The following is a 27665-nucleotide window of genomic DNA, read 5'->3' as shown; positions in this document are numbered from 1 at the left end:
TGAAAATTAATCAAGATATTTAATACAGTGCAATCCATAGTAGTTTCCTAATTAAAATAATTGTGTGCATGTACCTGAATGGGTTATCAATTATCACAAAAAAGCAATAACCATTGTAGTGCTATGTAGAAAAACATACAACTGAAATTTAAATCTTCCCTACTTCCAAGATGGCAGCTGTCAATTGCAAATCATTATCACCAATTAAAATGGGAACAGTGACTATGTTGTCGCGGTGACAAACACGAGGCTGGCCACACAGCAGTCAAGGGATATAAATATAACTTGCGAAGAACTAAAAACCTAAAGCATTCTTGCACCTAAACACAATAAGAAGCCGATGGTGGCTTACGACTTTTCCTGGTTTTTAAATGCTTTACAAGACTTCTAGACACACTTAAACTGACTTATTAAAATTACAGAGTGTTTTTCAGCCTGTTTCAATTCAATATGGCCCAAACTTTGAAAATGAAGATCCAGCAGCGGCAGTCACACAGTCCAAAAGCTGAATGTTTGATTTTGCAAATACCTTTTTACAGAAATTCAACCGTATGAACTGCAGGCAATTCCCCCTGCTCCCCTCTCTTTCCTTGTGCAGACCATGCTATGCAGAAAAGAGCAATGCAGTTCCCACTGCCTTGGGTTAAAATTAAAGATAAAGACATTTTGCTTATGCTTTCTCCTCAACACAACACATTTGCACCCATAATAGGTAATCAGAGTCTTTTTCCAGCCAGTTACTGCTGTGGTTACATGGTTCCTGCCCAAGCTTCCAGCTCTTTCATGTCATCATCCTCTTCTTCCTCTTTCTTCTTGGCTGCAAAATATCAAAGAAAACAAATGAGGGGGAATCTTGACAGGACCCCGCCTCAATTCTTTGCAAGAGAAAAGCCTCCGTGTCGCTGACTAAACCAACAGATGAAGCACCAAATATCACTAAAGGAAAAAAACCAAACCTTTTAGAACTGAAGTAAAAGGTGCCTTCTGAAAAAGCCAGCAGGGCTAAACTTCCTGGTATTACCACTTCAAGTGGAAAAGACAGTTACTCACATGGGAAGAATGCAAAGGTGCACGAAGGTTAAGATGTGTGCACCAGTGGTGTTTTGTCATTTTCCATCATCACCAAGCCTCCAAGCAGAAGACCCCAAGCCTTTGGCTTCTGAGCCTCTCTGAGAGACATATTCTTACAGAAATTCATCAGGCATCTCCAGTACTACAGCCTCTCTCCCATAAAAAAATAAATTCCTTATTCCATCATTAAGTCCTCAAAGTGCAATAAATGAGGCTGTTGTGTTTTGGCCTAGCCAGGTACGGAATTTGGAGACCCCCAACTCTTGTGCCTGTCTGAGCTCTTCCAGAGGCTGAAGAGCTAACTAGCACTGGGTACATGCTGCTCCCCTCCTCTTGCCACGCTCACTAGTAATTGGTTGGATGTGGACGTTAAGCAGCAGGCTACACACTGCCTTGTTATTATTTTTGGTCCTTCCAGAGGAGTAAATGGTGCTATTTGTCATAATGTGACAAGTCCAGTTTCTGGAGTTGAAAACCATTAACTCAGCAAAAGGTTTTAACACAAAAATAGCTGCAATAATTTTGGAAAACATCAGAAAAAGATGTCATTTCCTCAGACAGTGTTTTGCTTCAAAGGAAGAAGGAAAAAAAAAAAAGTAGTCAAATAATTCATACTCAAAATGGTTTGTGTCAATGAAATGTTTCCAAATGAAACATTTACGTAACAGAGAATTGAGTCAGCTTTAAGTCAAAACTCAAGACCTATTATTTGTACAAGTCTGGAATTTGTTTTTCTATATTAAGCTCTTCCAGTCTCCATCAAAAAAGAACAGCTTTTGCCTGAATTTCTCGTGACAGCAACTTAGCTGACAGGCAACAGCAAAAAATTCTTACTCAGACTGATTAAGTCAAAATCCAGACAGCTCCTAAGAACTGGAAAAGCAGGAAAGCTCACAGTCATTTTCCGTTCAATGAATAAAGAGGAAGTAATAAAGCAGCTCTACCACAGAAGACACATTAGTTATTTCCAAAGACACATTAAGCATGTACCTGCATTGTTAGGTAAAGCAGTCCCTTTGAAAGTCTGACCCATGATGACCAGAAGGAAACTTTTAATCCCAGCGTGTATTAAATCAATTTTAAGTAAAAAACAATTTAGGGTTAAAAAAAAAAAAAAAAAAACCCAAAAAACAAAGAACACCACAAAAACCCCACACACCACCACCCCAGAAACCCAAGGTTTCCCAAATGCTGGTCTTGGAGGCAGTTTTATTTAAATAAAAGGTAGCACGCCATTTAAATACATCAATGGAATTCTAATTTCTATCCAAAAGCAGCTTAATATAAATCCTATAAAACAGTGAGTTTTATACTCACGGTTTTTACTACAAAAACATTCATGATTTTTATTATTTGGGAAGTGCTACGTCTATAGAAGTCTTATGCTGTGCTGTATAGTTACTTAAATATGTGCACAATTACAATGCCTTTTACTAGTGCATTATATATACCTAATATAATGCAAAAAGTATATTTGGGTCCAAGCCAGTATGTTTTAACATCCATACCCAAAGAGTATTTAGAGAACAAACCTTCTTAAATCAGCTAGAAAATAAAAAGATAATGTACACGCTTATTTAATGTATTTCTCCTGCTGTTGGACCTGAATCTAGATAAAGTCTCAAATTTAAGACACTTTCATAGAACTCACTCCCTTCTCATCAACACCTGTCAGCAATTCTGCCTAGCAAAACAGCACTAGAAAAACACAAAATCAGTTACGTCAAAATAGAAGAACTGTAACGCACAAGGAGCAAACTTCATAGCGTGCCACCTAAAACAGACTTGTTGTTTGGCAGTATCTGCTACTTCCCCAGTCATTTTAAGCCTGGAAAGGCAGTAACATAATTATAGACAGACCGACCAACTGGGACTATTTTCATCCACTAGCATTTTTTCTTAAGTAAGCACATGAAATAGAGCCTCAAAGTCTAGAAATTACTCATAACAGATTAAGGCAGATACAGCAAAATTGGCTAGTAAAGCTTCACACCCCATTAATGCATGCCAGAGGTATTCCAACTCAACTATATTTCATGAGGTATCACTTCTATCTATCACAGAAGACTGATCAGTTCAGATTTAACAGCAGCTCTGAATTGTCTGTGTAAATAAGACTATTTCTTGCCTGTCCTCCACATAAAATCACCACACTAACTAAAATTTCCTAGATGTATGTGCTCTAAACCTGGGATGACCATAAGTTTGGTACTGTCTGGCTTGAGTACGTGCAGACCTCAGAGGAGGCAACAGCTGTCCCCAAAGAGGGGACTCTGAGGTTAGTTCCTCCCAAAAGCCGGAAAAGCAGGGATCAAGTTAGAAAACACAGCAGCAGGGAGCATGGTCCAGTGCGGGACTCTGAACCAGCCTGGACTAATTCCAAGAGCAAATTTACTCTCCACTCCCTTTTACAGCCTTGGTATGTTTGCCAAGATAACTTCCCTGTTAGGCCAGCAGCACCTAGTAGAAGGCTTCCTTTGTCCACATCTCCACTCTACCCTGAGCGTCATCCACACTGTAGATAAACTGGTAGCACTAGAATAGATAATAACTGTTCCTGTGATCGCTATTAATTTTTGTGTTTCTTACGAAAGGCAGGTTACCCCCATGGAGAAACGGCACCTAGATTTAATTTGTGATTCATGAAACAATTTCAAGCAAAATGTCCGTGTTGCCTGCAGCTAGATCTCTCAACAACGAGGAGCTGGCCATTAAATAAGCACACTTTTTAACAATCCAAGATGCTTCTGGTAAAGGTCCACACATACCTGGCTTTGATGGTATTGATATTGAGGGCACATTTGGTAGTGGTACTGTCTCGGGACCACTTATTTCCAGCAAGTTTTTGTCTAGTTCTTCTTGTTCTAGTTCCTCTAGTTCTGCCATGAGTTCATCCTAGGTTTTAAAGGAGAAAAATAAAAAGTAAGGAACTTTTAAGTCATATTTATTATGAAGTAGCTGATCATCTTATGAAAGAGAAAACAAGTCTCAGAGCAAACTGAGGAGATGAAGAATCAGATTCCTCATCTGAATTCCTGTACATGATATCTCTTGGAGGGTGAGGAAAGCAGTGAAGAGAAGAAACTAAGTGAAAACATTCTCGGATCAGGCCATCCAGACCATTCCTAGCATTGTCAGGGTCACAGCTGCTGCATGCATTGGTAGCAACAGCTAGTAACAAGTTTTAGGAGAGACTTTATACCCTAGTAGTGCACCTAGCCACATGACATACGCAGATCTTAAAAAGAAAGATCTTTTATGAGTCAGCATGCCTGGAGGTGTTTAAAAGACAGGTAGACGTGGTTTAGTGGTGAACTTGGTAGTGTTCGGTAACAGGTAGGCTCAATGATCTTAAGGCTCATTTCCAACATAAATGATTCTATGATTTTATGACATAAACAGAGGCAAATTTAAAGCATACCTCATCAAATTCCTCCCCAAATCCTACTGGCTTTGAGATGGCTGTTGAAATCTCATCTGCCAGCTCCTGCTGTTCTGCAATGTCCTGCATTAATTCATCTACTTTATCAATATCCCTGTAAAAGAAAGGAAGGAGTTCAATATAATCAGGCACTTTCCCAACGAACACTTAAGACTGTATTTCATGTTTTTGTAGAAATGCCACACCAGTGACATTTACAAGGTCCTTTCCCAAAATATACTTTGCATGCAAATCTGAATTTTATCCCCCTGGTCTCAACAAAATTATGCACGTGTTTTTTTACTTTTCCCTAAGAGTTAGCTCACAGCAGTTATACACTGGGACTTCATATGAAGAGGTTTTGTTCTGCACTGCTGATAATAATAATTTGCTCTGCTCCCTGATCCAGCATTATTACATCTACAGTATTTGCTTTTAGAGCAAGTACAACATTCCCATAATGCAGTTTACCTTTAATTATTGCTACATACACAAACTCCACTGCACAGAAAAGAAGTTTAAGTCTTCCCCTGAGGCTTAAAATTCTTGCTGCTACTAGGTGGATCTGTAACTGGTACACCTCCCATTTGCTTTAGACTACACTGGTGCCAGCCTCTTCCTTTTGGACAAAGGCAGCGGCTTTGTACCATATAAAACGCCAAACTAAGAAAGCATTCATACTTGCATATTTGTTCAATATGAAAGTATATCTAGTATTTTAGTTTAAGTTAGAGCCTTTTAAAAGAAGATTTTGCTACTCTAGCTCTACCTTTGGTTATGAAACACCAGGTATTTAGCAGATCAAACAAACGACAAACTAAAATTCCTATGGAAAGATGCAGAAGGGAGTAACTTACATGTTGTCATGAGCAGCTTTCATCGCTTTGGCGGCAAAACCCATATTCTTAAGCACTTCAGTGTTAGTGTTGGCATTCTCAAGGGCTTCCCTCTGAAATTCAATCGTTGATAACGTGCCATCTATCTGTGCAAGCTGCTTCTCATACCTCTTCTTACGCTTCAGTGCCTGAAGAGCAGCTGAACAACAGAGAGGAGGGTAGAATTTGTGAGATTTATGCTCAAAACAGCCATTTGCTTTTTGTACCAAATACCACTCGGTACAGAGAAATATTTAGCATATTCTATTGTTTGCTGTCCACTTTTCTTCCTAGATAAACTAAGTTGCCTAACCCTTGTGTTCACCTCCTTCAACAAAATTGTTTACAGGTGGCCAGATGCCAACCATCCATCACCTGTCACACAAAGGACACAAGCTGAGAAGCAACTCAAGGATCTGTAGTCTGGTCACTCTTAACACACCATAGATCAGAGACTACGCTACAACAAACAGCACGCCTCAATATGCAAGCTGACTCACTTAAAAACATCTTTGCTCACCACCACCCCGGTACATCAAGGCCCAGCTGTTGGTGTAGCTCCTGTCAGATGAGGTTATGATGCTGCTGCAGGTCCCCACCGGCCAGCTGAACTCCTGTCCAGCTGCTGGGAGAAGCAGCTCATCCAACTACAAAGCAAGCCAAATGCTTTTTCAGCTTTGTTACTCAAGGCTGTGAAATACATATATTTGCACATATATAGAAATATTTATATATAAACAAACTTTGTGCACGTTTCATATTACTCCTACTACAAGGTACTATCCACACAACAGTCTCTACTGAGAGACGTGAGGAGATGCCACCACTTAAATCTGGTTTGAGCGATCTGCTGCTGGGAAGCACTTGTACAGTGCCTGCTCGTGCAAGCGGAGCCCACCCATGACCACACCATCACAGAGCTCCACACCCACAGGGATCAACAGATGCAGCATAAGGACTGGTCCAACTTGCTGCACAGCTCGGCTTCTCCAGCTCCTTGTGCAATGCCCAGCTCCACCCCAGCCAGCAGGTATGCACCCAGCAGGTGACAACAGTCAGCTCGCTCTTCCTGAGACACCCGCACAGACAACAGGTGCATGTCCAAACCCCAAAGACTGACAGTGAACACAAGCTAGTTACATATAGTAACCATGCCTGTATGTGGCTAAAACTTTTGATAGGACCTGCAGCGTGGGCAAGACCCACTAAGCACTGTCAGATGACGAACAACCACCAAGTATCACGCGGAGTAAGACAGGAGTACAGCTTCCCTTCATGGCATTCCTGCTTCCCCTTCTGATATGAACAGACTTATCTGACACATGACAGACTTGGTCATATAATACACCCATGTACTTTAAAAACTCAGCTTGGACACAAGCTGCTGCCCTAACAGCCTTACTCCCAGTTTCTGAACTAAGCTACACACACCCCACAATTCTCCAGTGCTCTAATCTCCGTGAGACTCACAGCAGAAAACAGTCAACACGACACACAATCTGCTCTGCTAAAAATCAACATCCTGGACCTCACAGTAGCTCAGTCACATGCAGCAGGAATGGTGGCAAACAAAGGCTTTAAATCTTTAAATCTCTAAAAGACGTTATTTTAAACCTTTGCAGGTTTTTTGGAGGGTAGTAGAAAACAAGCAGTAGGAAATCCTGAGAGCAGACAGCTTCCCGTATCTCCCCTAGGGAAGGGATGGTAACTTTGTGACATGGTGAGTATGTTCCTGCAACAGACACAAAAAGTAGCTCCTCTCCTGTAAGGTGATTAAGCCTGCAGGCACCCACATTGTCAGATGTCATCTTGAGAAGCTTGACAGTCCTTAAAGATAACATCCTGGTACCCAGCAGCCCTACATATACCTTCAGTTCTACAAGAGGTTATGATAACGCTGTATTTGATTGCTTTCAAATTGCACTAATGCATTAAAGAATAAAAAAAGCACTTTGTGAAGGTACAGCTAAGGTTGCCAAGCATGCAAAGTAGCACGGGTTGATTTTGTAGAAGCAATCAAAACCACAAGGGCACACGTCAGGTTGGCTGTTCCAACAAAAGCCAGACCCCAAACAAGCACCTTCACTGACTTTTTCATGCCAATGACCAGTTAATCTCCCCACTGGTCTGGGGCCAGTCCAACATCCATTCCCGTTTGTCAGGAGCAGACACAGGACTGGGTTTTCATGTAACACAAAGGACAATGTTTGCTCTGCAGAACCAAGCACAACACAAATATCATCTGAAACATTCCAGTTTTATGCCAGATCATAAAGTGATGAACACCACATTACTGGTATATTTAGTCTAGTTCATTTTGTGCTAATGGTTTAATTAAGGATATAGAAAGTTTTCTTACTCAGAAAGATAAAACTGTTAATAGGCTGTGTTTATATAGCGACAGATGCTGGGGAAGTGTCAGATAGTGACAGGACATTCTTTATTGAGGATTTTGTGCATCATGGCGAATTATTGGCAAAACCAGAGACTTTATAACCATTACACAAACCCAAGTAAAGTACTACAGTTTACATACAGTTCCCCACTATAACTTTCTCTGAGAATAGCTACAGTTTATCTGCATTTCATGCTTATGTACTTTTAAAATAAGCTGTTCAGTCACCAAACATTGCAAGCATCATTGTAAAAGAGCTGGTGATGAGGAGTTTTTATCAGGACTGTTGGGTAACCCTATCCCTCCCGTTCCCAAGCATGCCAGTTCAGTGTACCAGAACTGCACTCCCCAGCCTTCACCCCGTTTTATAAATCCTTTCCTTAACTAATTTCTCACTTGTATGTACAGATCAAGGCTCCCGCTTTTACAAAAGCATGATACATAACCTTTTAGCCTGCAGAACTGAGTTGGGATCCCCCCACAAGAACTGGAAGATGGCACATATCTCCCACTTGGGTGCAGGTCCCAGTCCCGCAACTTGCTGGGTTACTGCTGAACCTCTCCCAGTTCCTGCTGGTGTCTCAGCCAAGCACCAACCACGCTCAGATCCACTGTGGTCAAAAGCCTGGCACACAGACCCCTGCCTAGGAAAGGGAATATAAACATGCATGTTTTTTAAAAACTTCCCTTGTTTCAAGTGAAAACTTAAAATGGATTTGTGGTATTTTCTAGAAACATTTACAATTCCTTCAGACCAGGAGTGACCAAGGAAGATATTTGTATTTTCCCCTCTCTTCCAGACAACCTGTGCAAGGATGAAGCTTCCTATGGCCACAGTGCCCACCTGTACCTTCTCAAAGACTGACTGGTACAAATGCCTGTTTCGGCAGCCTAAAAGGAATGAGGACTGATACACAGCCGCGGCAATAAACACAGGGCCATGCATAAAGCTTCCATGTCTGGACAATTCAGCACAAATATTTAGCACAGGTCAATTAACATCAAAGTGATAAATGAGTTTCTGCAATGAAGAAAATCTTACTCAAGAGATTGCAAATTTTTTGCCACTAGAAGCAGTAAGGAATGCAGAACAAGGTATTTAGCAACTCAAATTAGATGATCGCAACTTCCTGCAACTTATTTTCTTCTGTGTTTCCTTGCTTAACTATCTTTTAATGTAAAGTCCTTGTCTATAACTAGAAGATTTTATTAGGCTGAGAAGTTAAGAAAATACCAAGTTAATTTGTCACTCACATTCATTTCATCCTGCAAGTTTTAGCAATTAATTTTCCATATTCCTCCCCCCACAGAAGAGGATTTACATTTTACATTCAGGATTCTCCTTGCTGCAATTAGCAGCACAGTCCTTTCACAGTGCCCCTTCCACAAATGTCCCCAGGCACCAGCACCTGGGCGCAAACGCAACTCAGAACACAACTTGGAAGGAATCTCTATGCCATGTTCCTGTGTGCCTGCCCTCTGCACAAGGTGGCAGAGGCTGCTGGGATCTGGTGTAGACCTTTCTAATCGCTATTGGTCTCAACTAGAAAACAGATCACTAAATGATCATTTCTCTGCATCTAATTTTATCAAAAAGCTAATAAAAATGCCTTTTCTACTGGAAAAATACTTACAATCATGTTTATTTGTTAAGACCATTACAGTTAAATTGGTTTTCCATCTCTCAGGACTGATTTCCCAATTTTCAGGTATTTCTGGACAAGCACACCACATCCATACACACAGCTCAGAGCTCACAAGGAATTTCTAGAGTAAGAGTTCGTCTGGAGGCAAAAATGGGAGCCAAGGGGTTTACCCAACCAGGCACAGGCAAGGAGGAAGAGCCACAAACTCCTGCTTGAAATGCAGGACCAGCAGTAGTCTTTACTAGCATGAATAACCAGGCTGCAAACTTTCCATATGTTGTTATCATACGTTACAGAGTGGTGGTACCTGACAGAGGTATAGGTCCAAGGAGGTGATTCTGTTTTGATCTACAGCTGCTTTATCTTTACACTCCTATTTAAGCATCAGCTACTGAAAACTGATGAGCAGTTGTGCTGCTTTCTTCCTGCAGAAGTCTTTACCATCTGCATAAATACCTACCAAAATCTTAAGTACTGCCAGAGTAACACATTTTTATTGTCTTCATTTAAGTCAAAGCTATAAAAATCTGAAGGGAGTGACATCGGCTCTTTTTCCTCACAAAAAAAAAAGTTTCCAGAATTTGAAATAAATATGAAACAGAAACAGTAGGCTACAAATATGTCCTCTAGCATTATACACATGAAAAAAAAATGGATGTGTGTTTGAAGTCGAAGTGTAACGTTGGGCAGCCGTGGAAGAAGCAGCCCACAGGACCCACACCCCTAATTATGCCTTTACTGCTTCCAAGATAGTAATCACATCGGCAGGCAAAGTAATTTAATACCCAGCTTTAACTGCTGTGGAACTGCTTCAGCAGGACCTGCAACCATATATTAAGTTTAAAGCATTTATTCCCTAGCCTAGCCAGACAAGAGTTTGCCTGTGACCAGAACCTGTTGCTAGAAAGATCACCAGCACATTTTTCTAGAAATGGCTGATCTAAGGTTTCCAGCAGTGCAACCATTTCCTTATCTTGGAGTAAAAAGCTGGAAGATTACAGATCGCTGCACCAGACTCACAGCAGCATCTGCAAAGTGCCTGATATTCAGAGGCTCAAAACAAGTTAAGGGCTGACGCTTAGCCTCACCATGTTGTGCCTGTGTATTTCTTAGCCTTTATATAGAATAAAGCACAGAAAGATCCCAACTACGATCTCTACATGTTACTAATTACTTAAGCACAGCTGGTAAATCCAGTCTGTTGCAGGCAATGAGTACCGGGCAAGGCACAGTTCTTGCAGGATCGCTTGGCATAGCACTACTCTTGCTCAAAGCTGAAGGAAACAGTTCTGTATGAAAATTTTCCCCAGCTCCTCGGCATGGGACTTGCAACAAAGGATGCCAGGAACAGCCACAGAAGAATGACAGGCGGTGTCCCTGACCAGCTCCCACTGTCCCACGGGCAGCCTTCCCTCGGTAAGAAGTGACACTCCAGCGAAGTCACTCAGTAACACAAGTCCCACAACATCCTGCCTTTGGGTGTGGGTTAACTTACTCTTGAAATTTCCCTATTTCATATAAAAAGAGGGGTACCAGTTCACATCACCAGCTGGTTTAGGAGGGGATTTTTTTTCTTGCCCCACGCCCACACACCCCTTTTTTTTATACATTTTTAGCTGAAATCTCCCACAGGTTGCACGTCAGGAAAAGACAGTAGTTGCTGAACCATTTTACAACAGACAGATTACCCTCCTGACCTACAAAACAGCCATGGGTTAGCTAAACTGATGCGAGAAAACTGTTGGTAGTCTTAGAATTTACAATTACAAAAAAATACAATATTTAAGATAACTTTCACTTAATGAATCAACACAGACCCAATGACAGCAAAAATATTTGATCATTACATGGGAAGTTAAGTTTCCACCAGACCACAGCAAGAATTGCCAATAAACACTCAGTAAGACAACCTTTACAATCCATATCTTACCCTTAACAGGCACAGTGTGCGTTTTAGCTTGGAAGTCCAATGCGCATTATGAACTGCATGCACTTAAAAATATCCTCTAAAAAAAAACCCAGCAGATAACAAAACTTAGTTGCACTTTATTTGAATTTTAGTGACGTTTTCAACAGAATACATAAAGAAGTATGCACTGAGGAAAAAGCAGTTATATCTATATTATTACAATTAAATTAAAGTTTTAAATGTATTACCTAACTGGGTGACTCCTGTCATCCATCAGGAGACGGTCAGCAGGCTCAAAATTATCTTCTTCATATGATATTTTGATATATTCATTGCCTTTAATATCAGCTACAACTGGGCCATTGAAGCCAATTTTTATTCATAAAAATATCACCACAGAGCTCTGACCAGTTAAAATTGATATAAATAGTTTATGACCTCTTTTTCATTGGCAAAGTAATATAGTATGTCTCAGTGTTAATGAGCGTCAGACTATAATCTCTCCAGCTCCTTTCTACACAGAAATTCTCACTAAGAGATTGGCTTGCAGAGAGGGGGGCAAGTCCAGTAAAACAGCAGCTGAGTCAAAAGCTGTTTGATCTGGACTGACTGCTTCAATTACTTGAACATAAAAACACGTACAAAAGTACATTTGAAGAACATCTCTCAGCCTTTTCAAGAACTCAAACTTTTTCATACAGAAAAAGCTATTCCCTCACCTGGGGTTGTTTGTTTGGGTTGGTTTGTTTGTTTTTTTGGTGGGGTATGCTTTTGTTGTTGGGGTTTTATTTATTTACAGTCTCCAACTGATTAGCTGCAAAATACTATTTTTTATTTCCTATTTATTTGCATTTCTGTGATAGCCACCCCCTAGAAATTCCAGCAGAAGTTTCTCACTTACTGTTTGACCACAGCGAATAACAAGAAGCCGAGGCTTTCATTATTATGCCTACCATGGCAGCACCCAGCTCCCCAGCACAGCTGATAAGCAGGAACTCATGTTTCGGTTTTCAGTCACAACTCCCGACTAACAAACACTCAAAAATGAAGGGTTGAGTCATTTAGCCAGATTATCCTCCTCTGTCAGCACTCACAGTCTGAAAAGCATAACTGCTCACCCAAATAATTTTACTTTGTTCTCAAGAAATGCCATCTCTAAGAATTTAATTTTGTGTATTTTAAAAGTATTTCAACCTGTATATAAGCAAATTATTATTAACAGTAAGTCTTAAGACTTTCCTTGCAGTATTTACAGCAGTTTGTTAGTGAAATAAGAAAAATGTTCACTGTGGTAAGAAGTTAGCTGGATAATAAAAATACAATGGTACTACATGGTACCACATTCAGAGAGGAAAAATTGACTATGAACACATCAGTGATTTCATTAAAAATCAACAGCCCTCCTGCAAGTACATATTGCTTATACACTTGTAAGACAAGTAATGTTAATGGAATATTTATGCATACAGCAATTCTACTGAATTAATGCTTTTAAGTATCATTAGCAGAAAAGTATAGATTAGTAGATTAAAAACAAAGACTCAAGAATTTTTTTCTACATACTTGCAACTCCGTATTTTGCTAGCAAAAACACATCTCAACTTGAAAGGAACAGGAGGACCAGGTACTTCAAAGAGTACTGAGAACAACTGAAAATGCAATTCAAGAGTTCCATCAAATTCAAAGCCACACTTGTACCAAGGTCCAAGCATTTGTGAACCCAGAGAATGTGTCCCGACTGGTGGCTCACAACATGCGTTTCCTGCTATCCGACTCCTGCCTCTGCAAAAATCTGCTAAAAATCACGCCAATACCTAGAATAGAAAAGGCTTCTCATCCAGACGAAGACACATGGGTTAATAGCTCTGATTGCTCCAACTAAGGGGAAAAAAAATAAGTTAATCTCACACCAAATTCTTACAGTCTGTCTAGCAAGCAGCAGACACACCACTGCAGGACACCAGCTGTATTAATATAGGATGCAAGAGTTCCGCAGCAGCCTCAAAAATAATGTACACCAAATTTCAACCATGCCAAAATAAATTGTGCAAGATAGCTGCAGAGGAGCTTCCCAAATGGGGGTCTCTTGGCCCCTCTAGCAGAAAGCTCAGACACTAGAGATGATTGAGATAATCAACTTAATATTGGGTGACTGTCTTGCACATTATACTGTGTATCCATCTATAATTTGCTCAACAAAAGAAGTGTCATTATTTTTGCTGCTTCTGAAAATACCATTCCATCTTCCTGGCACTTGCCTCGGCAAATTTAATCACAAAGAACATCCTTGCTGTCCTTGAAATGGGACAAACAAGAGGCACCGATAGGTGTAAGTAATTGGCTGTCTTGCCTACAGTAGCATAGCTTAATCTTAGGCAGCAACTGGTCATCTCTCATTCCATTGAGAGTCAGCAAACTGCCTACAATACCTCAAAAAAAAATCCTAAGAAGCAAAAAGGTAATTTAAAGCAATTCGCAAAACATCCTCCAATGCTACAAGCAGATAAAAATCTGTAGATATAAATCCCACTACAGTCTTACTACACTTCTTTCACACCATTGAGTCCAGCCTTGAAAAAATACCTTTCTACAGGGATTTTCTGGGTCAAGGAACAGTTAACTAGCAGAAGAATGTTTGTGTTGGTTCAAACCAAACCTGGCATAAAAGCATCCAGGCTGTATCTTGCCACAACAGTCTGCAGTACCTACCAAGAAATGCTTGGCCCAGACCAGGCAAGTCTAACAAGATGCAGAAGCAGGTGACACTTAATTCTCTATTCAGGGTCCTAGAGATCAGATCTTTTCAGGGTGTTTCAAAAAATTTTCAGAGTATTTCCAAAACCATGTAACTCCTCTAGATATAACAGCTAGAAACCACCCTTGTCCTGCAAGCTTCTGCCTGAGTATTTTTGTTTTGGTGCTGTTTCCAGTTCTGGAAATATTTCCTACCCATCCTGTGCTCCAGCAGAGATTTGCCTACATCCCACATGTTAGCGAGCTTTCTCTACATGAAAAGAAACGTAAAGCCTTTAGAGCCAGTAGCATAAAGGCTTCATACAAGGGACTAAAGAAGAAGAAAGAAAGGATGGCTGTGAAACTGATAGATAACCATATTCCTAACTGGTTTTCCATTAAATACCCAGGTACACTAAGTCAAGCAGATGGCACAGCACAAAATGTCAAGAGGTCCAAGAAGTCAGATTTCATTTTAAGCATCATGGTGTGAAAACGAATGGGAGACAGAAGTACCAAAGCATGGTTAAAAATAAATGCACATCAACTCCAAGGCTAATACAGTGCAAAGCAGCATGACTTCCTCTCCCGTGAGGATCACCTACTGAGATCTGATGTCCAGAGGGTATCTACAGGCCTAGAAGTCGCTTCATGCTGAATGCCTGGCCCCCAATGCAGGGCCTAATGTCTCCAGCATGGTTTCCAGAAAGCAGCTCACAAGTGCTTGTGGCAGCCTCCTGTGCCTTTCTTTTGGGGGATGCTGCACTTTTAGCAGGGAATCATGAGCAGAGTTCAGTCTTGGTCCTCCACTTATCCTTCTGTGTCTGTCTACTAAACATCTAATAAAGTTCCCAAACCATATCCTCAAATGAAGGCAACTATTCCCAGCTCACAGATGAAGTGACCGATTATAACTATCCAAATAAAGCATACAAACCCAGGCAGAGAATACAAGAAGGTTTCTGTCCTATCTGTATTTAAAAAACAAGATTACAACTTCCCCTTGAGCAAAGCACTGCCAGAACATTTAGTCTCTCATGCAAGAGGTTAAACAATAAGCACTCCTGGTCTAAGAAACAAACACACAAAGGCAAAAAAAAAAGATAATGAAGTATTGCGTACAACATCAAAGAGAGCATTAATACACACAATACCCAAACAGAACAGCAACCACCACCTTCAAGGCATCGCCAACCACAGCACTGCTCAGTGCTCCAGCCAGCATCGACTCTGTCTTTGTGCCAGTAGTTGCTGATGTTGTTCCACATCCCATAGCTGAGCCGTAAGGCAGCTATACTTGAAGCGTTAACACACTTCCTCGTCACGCTCCCTTACGAGTGATTAGTCACAAGCAGCCATTTTCACAAGGAGTGCAGAAAGTGTGTTTCCAAAGGTCAGAATCCATGATTACAGTGCTCTTTATTCCTGAAACCACGAGTAATTCACACCAGCTGAAAGTTACAGATGGAAACATATTGCAGTGCTGGATGCAGAACCAGCATGCCGAGTAACCCCCACCAGGCCTGGCCACAACAGAGGTGGATAGTCCAGAAAGCAAGCACCATGGGCAACCCAACATGCATCTGCCAGCTCTGGGCAATTATTGTTAGAGTATTGCCAAGTCTAAGAATTTCGTTGAGGCTGTCATAATATTGACAATTTCTCTTAACATCTCATCTGGTGAAGTTACGCTATTTTGAGATGTGAAAAATTACTTTTTTCATGAATACTCAGATTCCAACAGTAACGACTAAGGGGGAAAAAGCTGAAAACATAAACCTTTAGAAACACAAAACTTAGCAAGCAAATAAGACAAAATACATTTATTTAAGAAAAGATTTCTTGAATCAACCACCAAACACTTAGCTGGTAACACTGCAGCACGCCTCTTGAGGCCAGAACCAAATTGCATTTCTTAATGGCAAGCCCACACTCTTAGGCAGTGACCAGCTCCAGGAGCCAGGTTTAGCAATAAGTAATTACTGCAGCCCTCACATCACAAGTTGATGGCGCTGCCAGGAAAACACTTACCAGAAGAGGCTTTCTACCACTCTGTTTCCCGCCAGGACATCACACGTGCTGAGCATGGGGATGCTGGCAAGACATCTTATTACGGTACTACCTTCGGGGGAGATGCAATGACTGTGCACAGTTCCTATCTGGCCTGTTATGAAGTTTTAGATAAACTTATTTTCTTTCAAAACTCACAAAAATCACCTATAAGTTTCTGAATATCATCAGCTGATGTTCCTGTCACCCAGGCATCTATGTTTCTTTTTAGTTCCACTACATCCAAGCAACCTCTGTGCAGTCACCTGGAAGTAAACATGACATCCTTAAACCTGAACAAGCTCCTGCCAGGCCATGAACAGCGCACACAATATGGATGTTTGGTAACACGTAACACACCACCACATCAGTGAAACAGCCAGCATAGCTGATCACAGCCTTATCAGAAAGGGAGACTCCAAAAGACAAGTTTCACAGTGAAAGACGTTACAAGTCTTTGCATGCATGGAGTAACCTGGCAGCAGGTATTCAAATGAGCTTAAGATGCAGCTACATGGGCAAATGCAGTCACTATCACAGAACCCCAGAGGGGTCGGGGTGGGAAGGGACCCCTGGAGAGCACCCAGCCCAAGCCCTGCTGAAGCAGGGTCACCTCGGGCTGGCTGCACAGGCGCGTCCAGGCGCGTTTGGAATGTCCCAGGGAAGGAGACTCCGCAGCCCCTCCGGGCAGCCTGTCCCAGCGCTCTGGCACCCGCACATCAAGACGTTTTTCCTCGTATTCGGATGGAACCTCCTGTCCTGCAGCTTGTGCCCGTTGCCCCGTGTCCTGTCGCTGGGCACCGCTGAGAAGAGCCTGGCCCCGTCCTCTTGGCACTCGCCCTGAAGGGATCTGTAGGCATTGATAAGGTCTCCTTTCAGTGATGTCTTCTCCAGGCTGGACAGGCCCAGCTGTCTCAGCCTTTCCTCACAGGGGAGATGCTCCATCCCCTCATCATCTTTGTAGCCTCCACTGGCCCCTCTCCAGTAGCTCCCTCTGGAACTGGGGAGCCCAGCACCAGACACAGCACTCCAGATGTGCCTCCCCAGGGCAGAGAAGGGGAGGATCACCTCCCCCGACCTGCTGGCCACACTCCTCCTCATGCACCCCAGGGTGCCACTGGCCCCTTGGCCACGAGGGCACACTGCTGGCCCATGGGCAACTTGCTGCCCACCAGCACTCCCAGTACCTTCTCTGTAGAGCTGCCGCCCAGCAGGTCAGTCCATCCTGTGCCGGTGCGTGGGGCTTTCCCTCCCCAGGGACAGGACCCTGCACTTGCCTCTGTTGAACTCTGTGAGATTCCTCTCCAGCCTGTCCAGGCCTCGCTGAACGGCAGGTTTCCCTTCTGGCAGGGCTTGACAGAGAACAGGAACAGAGGAAGGACGTATTGCATCAAATACAGTTACCCAACACATCTGGCAGAACCCCAGGTTTTTGCTTTTATTTATGCCACTTTATAAAGCTGTTTTAAAAGGTGTTTGTGAAGCCCCTCCATCCCTCCCAAACTTCTATACTACAGCAATCTTGTCTCCAAGAGCCTCTGTTAAACACAGGGAGGGTAGAATTACAAACAGGAAGTTTCCTCTTGTTTTTAAACATTATTTTAAAAGAGCAATTATCACACTTTTCCCAAGCCAAATGATTAATTTGGCTCAACTCATTAATCTCAGGTGAGATGAAGGACTCAGGCCAGTACTCCTATCAGTACTCTTGCACTGAAGTCATGGTTTACAGTTAAGCACCTGGAACTTAAAAATGCATTTTATATTAGACTATGACTTAAAACATTGAAAAGGGAGACAAGTACCACAAGAAGGGCTGGATAGTGTTTGCTGTAGGACTCGTGCTTCCCCTACATCAGCATCTTACAACCCACGGAAACAAAACCAGCCTCCTGTTATTTGGTTCTGTGAGCAGAGATCACTTTTCTTGTCAAATGTCAAGCAGGACCTTAAAAACACATTCACAAGCAACACATTAAAGTCTAAGACCTGACACACAGAGTCACAGGTCATTTGAGTCTTTGCCCACACCCAGGCCTGAGGTTGCAGCTTTTCCTGCCTTGAATTCCAGATCATCACAACATTTTGAACAACTCAAACTTCTAAACAAAATTGTCTACGCCATCATGCAGGCATGCTTCCACTTTTTAATTAATGATCAACTGACTTCTTTGCTGGGAGACTGCACGTCACCCTCAGATTTTATCACAATTGGTACCTGTAAGCTGACCAAGCAGAGAGCTGTTGCCAGGAGAGACAGAATTGCCCTCCTCCTCCCAGTCACACTCCTAACTCTCTCTCCTGCCAGCTCTAGCATTTCTGTGGTTAAGTGGGAAAAACAACCTTTTGTTTGTTTGTTTGTTTGGTAGTTTTTTGGGGGTTTGATGGGGGTTTTTTTATAACAGTTAGGTTTTGGCTGGATCAGCAAACTAATCCAATTCATGCACTCACACAAATGCTAACGCCAGCACAAGAGGTACAGGCCGAACAAGGCACTACCACTTCTGGCAGCCACATCACTCGAGATCAACTGGCACCAGTTCCACAGCCACATCACCCCACACCAGTTGTATGTTTCAGCCAGGTTAACTAACCTGGTACTGAAAGAAGCAATTCTGTCTCTGTTCTGGTGCCAGACACAGCAACCCTCCAGCAACAGGCAAATCAGATCAGCAGACTGATGTGACATTAAGAAAAGGTGACAGTAAACAGTTAATTTTCCACCAGATCAGCCAGCTGAACTGACTTACCTGTGGCAGCACTGTGATCTATTGCAAGCTGGAGGTGGGCACAAAATCATGACTTCTGGCTTCAGCCTGCACCCAGCTTCCTTGTTCATTTGATTTTGGTGTGAGGTGGAGAATAGGAGTGTGCTCTCCCCAGGAAAAGCCTGAATTACACAGCAGGAATATAGTTGTGGTTTTGCATCTATTTTGTGCACTTGGTCACCAGTGCTGAAAAAAACCCGCGTTATATTTATTTACAGTGAAAGCGAAATTTTGACATCAGAGGAGAAAAAACACCAGCTAACCAAAATCAGAGTTGATAGAAAATCCATGAAACATCAGTCTCCTGCTAAAGTCTGAATGAATTTACTGTATATTGGCACAGTATTAGCTTTTCACCCACTATGGTGTCTGTGGACCTAGTGTTCATTCACAAGAAGGTAAAATCCACTAGCAGGCAGGAACATAACTGCATTGATTCATCCTAGATCTAAACTCTGGAGTGGACTACTTATAGAAGTGGCACCCTAGGACAGCATCAGGTTTCTCTCCCTACTATAATCTTCACATTGAGACACAGCTTGAGCTTTGGGTTTCCACGAGAAACAGATTCTGGAATCATTATAGCCATAGTAGTCAGAGATCAAGGAATTAACCCATTGCTTCTCTGTGTGTGCGTGCTATTTCTCTGGCAGCTTGGCTTTGCGTGACCAGACAACAGCCACAAAGAAAGGAATAAAACAGTAAAAATGGAGCAGCAGTAGGTGATTAAGATCAGCTTGAGCTATCCTGAAACTGAATAAAGTCCCAGAACTTCATAACCTTTGGCAAGATCTAGCAGTTTGGTTTCTTTCATCAAGTTTGAGTGCCTGATAAAACATCCCAGATTTGATGAAACAACTCTATATTGACAAACTGGAGTGGAATAAAAGGATGCAGCAGCAGCACAGTACTTACAAACTTTCAAGCTCACAGCTTCACACTTCTTTTGTTACAGCAAAATTTATTTTCAGGACAGACTTAAAATCCAGTAAGATACTGGCTGACTGGTGTTCAAACTACGCCATATTACTGCTGCCTCCATTAACTTCAGGGAGAGCAGTAAGTCTACTACTGATGAGCTAAAAGCAAAAGTTTTGAAGAGCCTCTACAGGGGAGGAGGGGAAAAAAACCCACCAGAACACACGCTATTTTCAAAACAGTAGGCTGAATGTTTCCATAAGAACACAAAACAAAACACAAGTATAACCCAAGTGCTTCCCAGAAGAAGGAATATTAGCTTGCACCTTTTCAAGAAACCCTTCTAAAGATGATCAGTCTTCTAAGCAGTTCTTCACCCCATGGACAAAAAAAATGACACGCACATTAAAGCTGTAACTGCTGGTCTCCGTAACACGCTCCAGAAGCGGCACAGGTGCCTTCGCACCAACATAACACTTGAGACTGTTGCCTGCCCCCAGCAACTATTTTGATACTGTGGACTAATGAGAAGGAATTGGTAGAGTGAAAGCAAAAAAAAAAAAAAAGTTACTACACTTGAGTTACTTCAGGAAGCACAGCGATGATAAATCTGCCACGTCTGTGCAGCCAGAAAGGAACAAAAAGGCCCTGAAAAAAGGAACTTTTAACAAAAGTTGAAAGCCTCCCATGCCAATAAACAACAGATTAAAGAAATGTGTACCAGGTAGTTACTCATTTTAACTTCAAAATTTCATGAGGAGTTGTCTGATTATATAGCCTGGATATCCTAAATGTGTATTATGAAAAATATAGACTTACAGTAAGTTCCTAAATTAAAAAAAACTGCATGTGCTTGGGGCAGGCACAGGAACCAGAAGGCCTGTAAGTTTCTGGGCTTTTCTTAGACTCCAGAAGCGCCGTAGGAATTAGTCAATGAGCCTTTAGAAACCCCGCTCGCTTGGCACTGGAACAATCGCATAGTGTGCTGGAGAGCAGAGAACGTATCCTTTTGTTACCCCAAGTGTGCCAGACACCCATCTTTCCTCTGAGAAAACAAAAGCATCATTCCAGGTTTTCCAAGGTGGCTTTAAGCTTTCAGGTAAGCTCCCTGCCCCTGCTGCAGACACGTCTATTCTTCTGCCAGCTTTACCCCAACAGCTTCCATTAATGTCAGCACAACCGTCCAGCTGAGCATTACGCATATGCACCAGCCACAGTATGCTTCTCTATGAATAGCAGGGATATACAGACATCTCCAGAGTAAAATGCTTAGGTCTTGGAGGACTAAGAAAGCTTAAGGATTTATCAAGTTATATTTTTTAAAGTCAATCTAACACTTCAAAAGAAAAAATCTCTAGTTGTGTAGCTTTCATCCGTTTTATGTAAAACATCTCAACTATATCAATGTATTTCCATTAAAAAGACAGGCTTTCATATATAAAACTAACATATTTTTCTTTTCACTTAAATTATGGATTTAAGTGACTTTGCATCAAGATTATCTAACTTCTGGATTATAAAACCACCTGAGGTCAGAGAAGGAAAAATCCAAACAACCGCACATAATAAAAATGCAATTTGTTGGAGCTCAGCTGATGACTGGCATCTTGAACCCTGAACAAATGAGCAGTGCCTTAGCGTGTCCTGCGGGGAACTCACATCCCAGCAAGCTAATAGGTAATCAGCTGTCTTTATTAGCAGCCCAATAATAAAAGTTGGCCTCTAAGTTTCAAAAGTCCTCTGGAAAAAAAAGTTTGTTGTCCACCAGAAAACCATCCCCAGCCCTTCTCCTTTTCACAGCTCCTTAATTACTCATCAGGATCCTGTCCTTCTTCAAGACCTCATTAGTCTGACCCAGAATCCTGCTAGTGAATGGGCAGGTTTTTCTCCTTCCTCCACCTCCAAAGAAATTTAATCCCTTCACTACCCAAAGCGCTCCAGAGCACACTGAAGGGCAGCAACAGAAAGGCACGGAGAGATGTGGCATTACAGTAGAGCAAGACAAAGACCTGAACTGTCAGCGGCAGAAAGAGAAGTTTAGAAGTTAAACAGGAGTGCTGCGACCTGCAGAAGAGGAAGGCTAGAAAGAGATTTATTTTAGCTCTCCTTTTAAGCTTATTGCTAAAGTTGCCCAAAAACTGCACCAGAAACTCAACTTATTAAAACCGTTGCAATTAATTTGATTTAGAAACTTCATTAAGCCTGAAGTCATGCTCTGTTGCGGCCCTTCAGAAGACACCTGGGGCTGCAGAAGTGAGGCCTCTGCCACGCTGTCGCTGCCTACAAACCCTGTGAGCACTCGTGAGCTTGCTCCATTGGCACTATCACTCAAACACAGTGCCAAGTGAGAAGTTCTAATGTAGCACACTATTCTGAAGTTTGAAAGTAGGCTTAAAATGCTGACTAAAGCAGCGATAGGGAGCAGAAACTGTTATTGGTAATTACTGTAAATTAACCCCTTGCTACCTGGCCAACAGTCATGTGTTAGCAACTCTGGGTGCCAGAGAGGGCAGCGCCTCCTGCTTCAAACCCTGCAGTGCTGCTGTAACCCCACACAAAACGAGCAGTGTCAACACAAAAATCGAAATATGCTTTCCTGAAAACACTGCTTTTAATGACCACTGTAAAACAAGCAAGCTCATCAGAGTACCAAAATACATAAGCTGACAAGCCACTTCTCATCTTCAGGCTGACAGACCATTAACGCATATCAAGCGCTGCCTGCAAATACGTAGCTACACCTCCCCAGGGGGGGCAAGTTCCACCTGGTAAATAAACATGGATTGCTAATATCCATTTATAAGCCACCTATAGCTTTAGGATACCCTGACAACAATAACAATATATTTAACCAAATCCTCAGATTAACCAGTGTGAAGAGTTTTGCTGGTTAGAAGAAAACCCACCAGCACAGCAAAGCAAGGCCTCACTCCAGGCTGATGAAGGAGCTTTTCCAGCTACTTCAAAGCTACCCCTGTACGCAACCAGCTTCTGCTTTGCAACGTTTTACCAACCTCCGCCTAAAGCGTCACGCCAACAGAACAGAGAGCAAGCCTCGCAGCGCCGTGACACCATCACGCGGGAGTGACGCGGCCCCCACGTCAGGCAGCGCCACAGACCACGGGCTGCCCTCCCGAGCGGGAGAAGCCTGCTCCAGCACCAGCCCCCGGGGGAAGGGCGGCAGGCTCCGCAGGGAGGGCTGCGCGGCTCCCGCTACACCGGGCGGCGATAAGCTGCCCCAGGCAGCTCCACCGGGACGGCCGCGGTGCCCCCCGAGCACAGCCCGCGGCCTCACGGGCCGCCCCGGCGGCCCACGGCAGCCGGGCCTGGCCGACCTGTTGCCCGGGGCAGGGGCGGCCCGGTCCGGCCTCCCCCGGCCCGGCGGCTCACCGCGCTTGTTCTTGGTGCCGTGCTTGCGGGCGGCCGCCAGCTCCTGCTCGATCTTCTTCTCCAGGAACTCCTGCTTCTTGCTGAGCATCTCCTCCGTGTCACGGAGCCGCTGGATCGCCTCCTGCGGGGACGGGCCCTTCCCGGCGCCCTTTCCTCCGGGGCCCGTCCCGAAAAGCTTCCCCAGGAGCCCCGACATGGCTGCGCCAGGCCGCCGAGGCCGCGGTGTGAGGCGGGGGGGGGCGACGACAGCCGTGGAGCACCGGTACCGCTCCCCTCACTCTGCGCCCCCCGCACGGACTGTCCGTCGGGCCGCCGGAGCCGCTCAGGCCGCCACTAGCTCGCTCCCTGCGCTCCCGCACCCCGCCCGGCCCGGCCCCGCCTCGGCCCGCCGCCCCCGCGCCGCGCACGGCTCCCGGCGTGCCCCGCGCTCCCGCGGGCTGCTGGGACACGTAGGCGCGGCCGGGCCGGGGCGCGGGGCATGCCGGGAGTGCGCGGCCGCCAGGCGGGGCGCGGGAGCGCAGCGGCTGGCCTGGCCTGTGCCGCGGCCTGGCGGGCTCTGGGGAGGGAGAGCCGCCGCCTCGGCCTCCCCCGCGGGTCTGCCCGGACCCCAGGGGCACTCGGGCCGCGTGTGCTGCTCTGGCGGGGGAACGCGGGAGGAGTGTGACGAGATGGGGAAGGTGGCGCTGAAGGCGCGGCCTAGCGCTCTGCAGAAACCGGGCACACGGGGCCGCGGTTGAAGAAATTGCCGTGGGAGCCTGCCCTGCACGCTGCGGGGCGGCAACGGAGCCCCCTGGGCCTGGCCGCGGCCCGGCGTGCCGCCGGCTCCTCGCACTAGTGCCCACGTCATGGCGTGGCATGGCACGGGTACAGCACCGCATGGTGTGGCATGGCACGGCACGGCGTGCTGCAGAGCAGTACAGCCCTTAACGAGTCGCTTGAACCCTGCCACTTGCCCGCAGCCCACTGAGGTGTTGAGATAATGTGGTGCAATTTCTTGTTTTAAACTTTCTCAACTTGCCAACTTTACAAAATCAAGTCTTTAAAGCCAGAGCCACGGTTGCCCAGTCGGTGGTGAGTAGTTGCCACTCACCTGAGGCACACGTTCTGGTTCATGGAGGCAGTATGGGCCTAATTCCATGCTGTGTGATCACGGTACCTACATACAGCGTCCAAAGTCCAATAAAGAAATGACGCTTTAAGTGCCTCAGCCTGATACCAACCTTTATGGGTACTTTCGACTTTTGTTTCTTTGTGCTTGGCCTCTAACATGTGTAAAAGTAATAAACACCCCCCTCTCCAGTCACAGTGGTGTTGTAAAAACAAGTTAATTAATAACAGACTCAGACAATAATAGTGTTTACCACTGGAAATCACCCAAAAAAATTAATCATTGCTTTTGAGCAGGGCTGGGCTAGTTTGTGCTCTTTAAAGCAGCCTGGGATATACCCACTAAATGGGCAAGAGGAAAAATGAGCCAAACAACTGCTTATTGAGCAAGAGAGCTTTTTCATGCCCTCAGCAAGTGGGAAAGCACACTGCACTGGTAATACAAAGACAGCCTCCTTAGGTACCAGGTGGGAGTTAGGCAACGAAGCTGTGTAATGGATCCTGCCGCATTGTACCTTGCTAATGTCGTAGCAGCAGATAACGTAACAAAGGCAAAATACAGAAGAAAAATCCACTGAGGCTTACAGAAACTACTCGCTCCCAGGGCAGGAAAGCTTCCCAGCTGACAACACTGGGAATCTGTACTGAGATCTGCATGTAACTCACACTGTCTCAGTGACAGCATTTAGCTTTCTAACTGAATTCTCTTTTCCACAGTATTTATCTCTATGACAAGCTTTAATCTGCAGGCAGTATGGCTACAGTGGAGAGGGTGTTTGTTTTAAATAACCGTATTATTTTTCCTTTCCACACAAAGGGCAGCGAGGCACCAGGAGCACCCACCCGGCTCTGCAGGGATGCCAGGACCTGCTGTTGCTCCTGTGCAGCCAGCCCAGCTGGGAAGCAGGGGTCAGGGGCCACCACGCTTGCAGGCAGTCACCCATCCCTTTACTCTGCCAGTGCCCCTGGGGCTGCAATATCTGTCAGACATGCATAGGACTCACATCCACAGAGTCTCCAAAGGCAAGAGCCACACAACCACCCAGCCCAGCTTTGCTTCTGATCAGGGACCTCTGTTACACTATCTTACACACAGTTGCTCTGAGGTTTACTTTGAAACAACAATCATTATGCTCATGATGAAACTTGTTCCAGCTCAACACTACCATGCACGCAAACGGCTATCAAGCAAACAGGGTGGCATCTTTCATCCCTCGCACCCCACAGTCACATACAAGGCTGTTTTGCGGCTCTGCTTCCACTCCTTGAATTACACTCAGCATTAGCCAGCGGAAACCAGCTTCCAACATCTCGCTTAGACTGACCGGCCTGTGCATAGAGCTGGTGGAAACTGGGGACAGGAAGGAAAGGCCAGGCCTGCAGACAGTGCCTCTGAGCTGCAGAGCTGCACCCACACATCGTTGTCTCAAAACAGACCTGACTGCAGCACCGCAGCAGGCACCAGAGACCACATAATGACGCTGTACAGTGGGGTATGGAGGGGAGGAAAACAGGAAAAGTATGTTTAGCAAACTACTTCCCGATACCGTTCCCCTCCTGTGAGAGCTAAGTATTTAAAATAAACATTGTGGGCAAATAAACTCTGCCCTTCAAACCAGACAAGACGTTTCACAGAAGCACATAGGTAGGAAGGGCCATCTGGACGTCTCCAGCCCAGCCACCTCCTCTCAAGCTCATCCACTCAGAGCAGGGTGCTCTGTCAAATTCAGTACTGATTTAGGGCCTCTCTGCAGCTCATTACTTTGATTACCCTCTTGGCAGAATTTTCTTTGTATGGAGTCAGAAGTTGCCACGTTCCAGCACGTTCCTGTTGCCTGTCATCCCATCCCTGTGCACCTCTGAAGAGCCTGGCTTCACCTTCTCCACTCCTCCTGTTAGGCAGCTGTAGGCAGCAGCAAGACCTCTCCTTAACCTTTTCTAAAGCCCAAACAACACCCCTTCTCCCAGCCTCCCCTTGTAAGCCCTGTACTCCATTTCCTAACACCTGCCAACAGCAGGAGGTACAGAAGCATCACAAAAAAAGGAAAAGGGCAAAAAGTGGGTTAGGGAAGTGAGTAAGCAAAGCGAACTGGTGGTGGCACCCATCCTGACAGGAACCATATGAGAGTCCTCCAGGGGTGACAGGGTAATCCATTGTTAAATCAGGTGCCGTCTAGGAGCACATGCCACTAGGAGGAGACACCACAACGCATATGGCACAAGCACGCTGTCTCTGCAAGCTACTATTTTTAAGGTTTTAAGATTTTTAAGATTTGAGCAAGGAGCCAGGAAGAACACCACAAAGTCAAGCAATGGGCTGGAGTTCAGGCAGGCTGCAGGCAGGCATCAGCCTCAGGCCGGTCAGATCAGTAACGCTGCGCTGACTGCTCCAGTGGCCAGAACACCCACCACTTCCCAGACAGCAAGGCAGGGGACTCCGCAGCCAGAATTTTGGTACCCAGGACTGACTGAACCCACCTCTGCTCTGGACCACCTCCAGAGAAAACAGGCATTTTGCATCTACACACAACTTAGCAGCTCATCACACCAATTTACCAGGGAAAGCTCAGCTCGGCTCACCTACACATGGAACAGGAAGAAAGTACGGGAGAGTAGCACAAGGGGACAGCATGTCTCAGGAGGAGCTGGAGGCAGCAGTGACGTTGTTTAGGTCTGAGTCAAGTTCCCTTTCCCAATGGCCAGGGCACCCTGTGGCAGCATAAAACCAGAGGCTGGGCACAGTACAGGAAGGAAGACGAAGCCTGGCAGGGCAGTGGGGAAGGGAACAGCGCGCTTGCCTGCTCTTCTACCTGCGCTGGGCTCCAGACCTGCTCGAGCAGCTCCTTTACCAACACTGCACAATGGGAATTTTCAGTTCCTGGGTTTGGTGTTCCCATGCTGGCTTTGGGACTCTACTTAGGAAATCAGAGAGGAGAAGCCAAGTGGACAACAGAAATTGTCCCAGTCACCTAACCCCACCAACTCCCCACCTGCCAGTGACCCACTGAAACTACTAACAACTGGCCCACAGAACTGAGCTAAAGGAATGCACAGGCTGGGAAGCAGCTGACAGAGAAGTACACAGAAGTACCCTGCAGCTCCTACTCCAAAGCTGATACTAGAAAACTGGCTTGCAGATGCATCACAAGTTTCCTGTGTGACCTGGGGGACATATCACTTCAGCCAGGCCTTAGTCTCCCCTGCTGTACACAAAAGGTGTCACATTTAACTGTCACAAGGATTGACTCGTTGATGTCTAAGGCACTTGGAGATCCTTGGATATGGAGAAAAACCATGAAAAGAACAAACACTGTGGAGAGAATACCAACCAGAGAACAGCCAACACACACACATGCTCCCACCCACTGACTCCTCACAGCAAA

The 27665-nt window shown here is 44.7% G+C and overlaps 1 protein-coding gene and 1 long non-coding RNA gene across 2 annotated transcripts; both read right to left on the bottom strand.

The window, feature by feature from the left end:
• Nucleotides 1–23549, bottom strand: CHMP4B (charged multivesicular body protein 4B). The gene is made up of 5 exons (XM_055814685.1): nt 23176–23549; nt 5350–5527; nt 4493–4607; nt 3840–3966; nt 1–817 (listed from the first exon to the last, which is right to left on the bottom strand). The coding sequence occupies exons 1-5, from the start codon at nt 23369–23371 to the stop codon at nt 750–752; spliced, it is 684 nt and encodes a 227-aa protein (XP_055670660.1). The 5' UTR covers nt 23372–23549; the 3' UTR covers nt 1–749.
• On the bottom strand, nt 9965–23163 carry LOC129785198 (uncharacterized). The gene is made up of 2 exons (XR_008748860.1): nt 17287–23163; nt 9965–16949 (listed from the first exon to the last, which is right to left on the bottom strand). It is a non-coding gene; the product is annotated as an uncharacterized LOC129785198 (long non-coding RNA).
• Nucleotides 23550–27665: the final 4116 nt, after the last annotated feature.

Source organism: Falco peregrinus, chromosome 9 (assembly GCF_023634155.1).
Source record: "Falco peregrinus isolate bFalPer1 chromosome 9, bFalPer1.pri, whole genome shotgun sequence".
Taxonomy (NCBI): domain Eukaryota; kingdom Metazoa; phylum Chordata; class Aves; order Falconiformes; family Falconidae; genus Falco; species Falco peregrinus.
Note: the sequence above shows the minus strand (reverse complement) of the source record. Positions and strands in the feature narration are given on the sequence as shown.

Excerpts from the sequence above, each read along its gene's own strand:
- CHMP4B (XM_055814685.1), bottom strand. The coding sequence starts at position 23,371 with ATGTCGGGGCTCCTGGGGAAGCTTTTCGGGACGGGCCCCGGAGGAAAG. Across the intron at positions 4,608-5,349 it reads AAAGCTGCTCATGACAACAT|GGATATTGATAAAGTAGATG; the intron begins GTAAGTTACTCC and ends TTTCTTTTACAG. Across the intron at positions 818-3,839 it reads ATCAATACCATCAAAGCCAG|CCAAGAAGAAAGAGGAAGAA; the intron begins GTATGTGTGGAC and ends GATATTTTGCAG.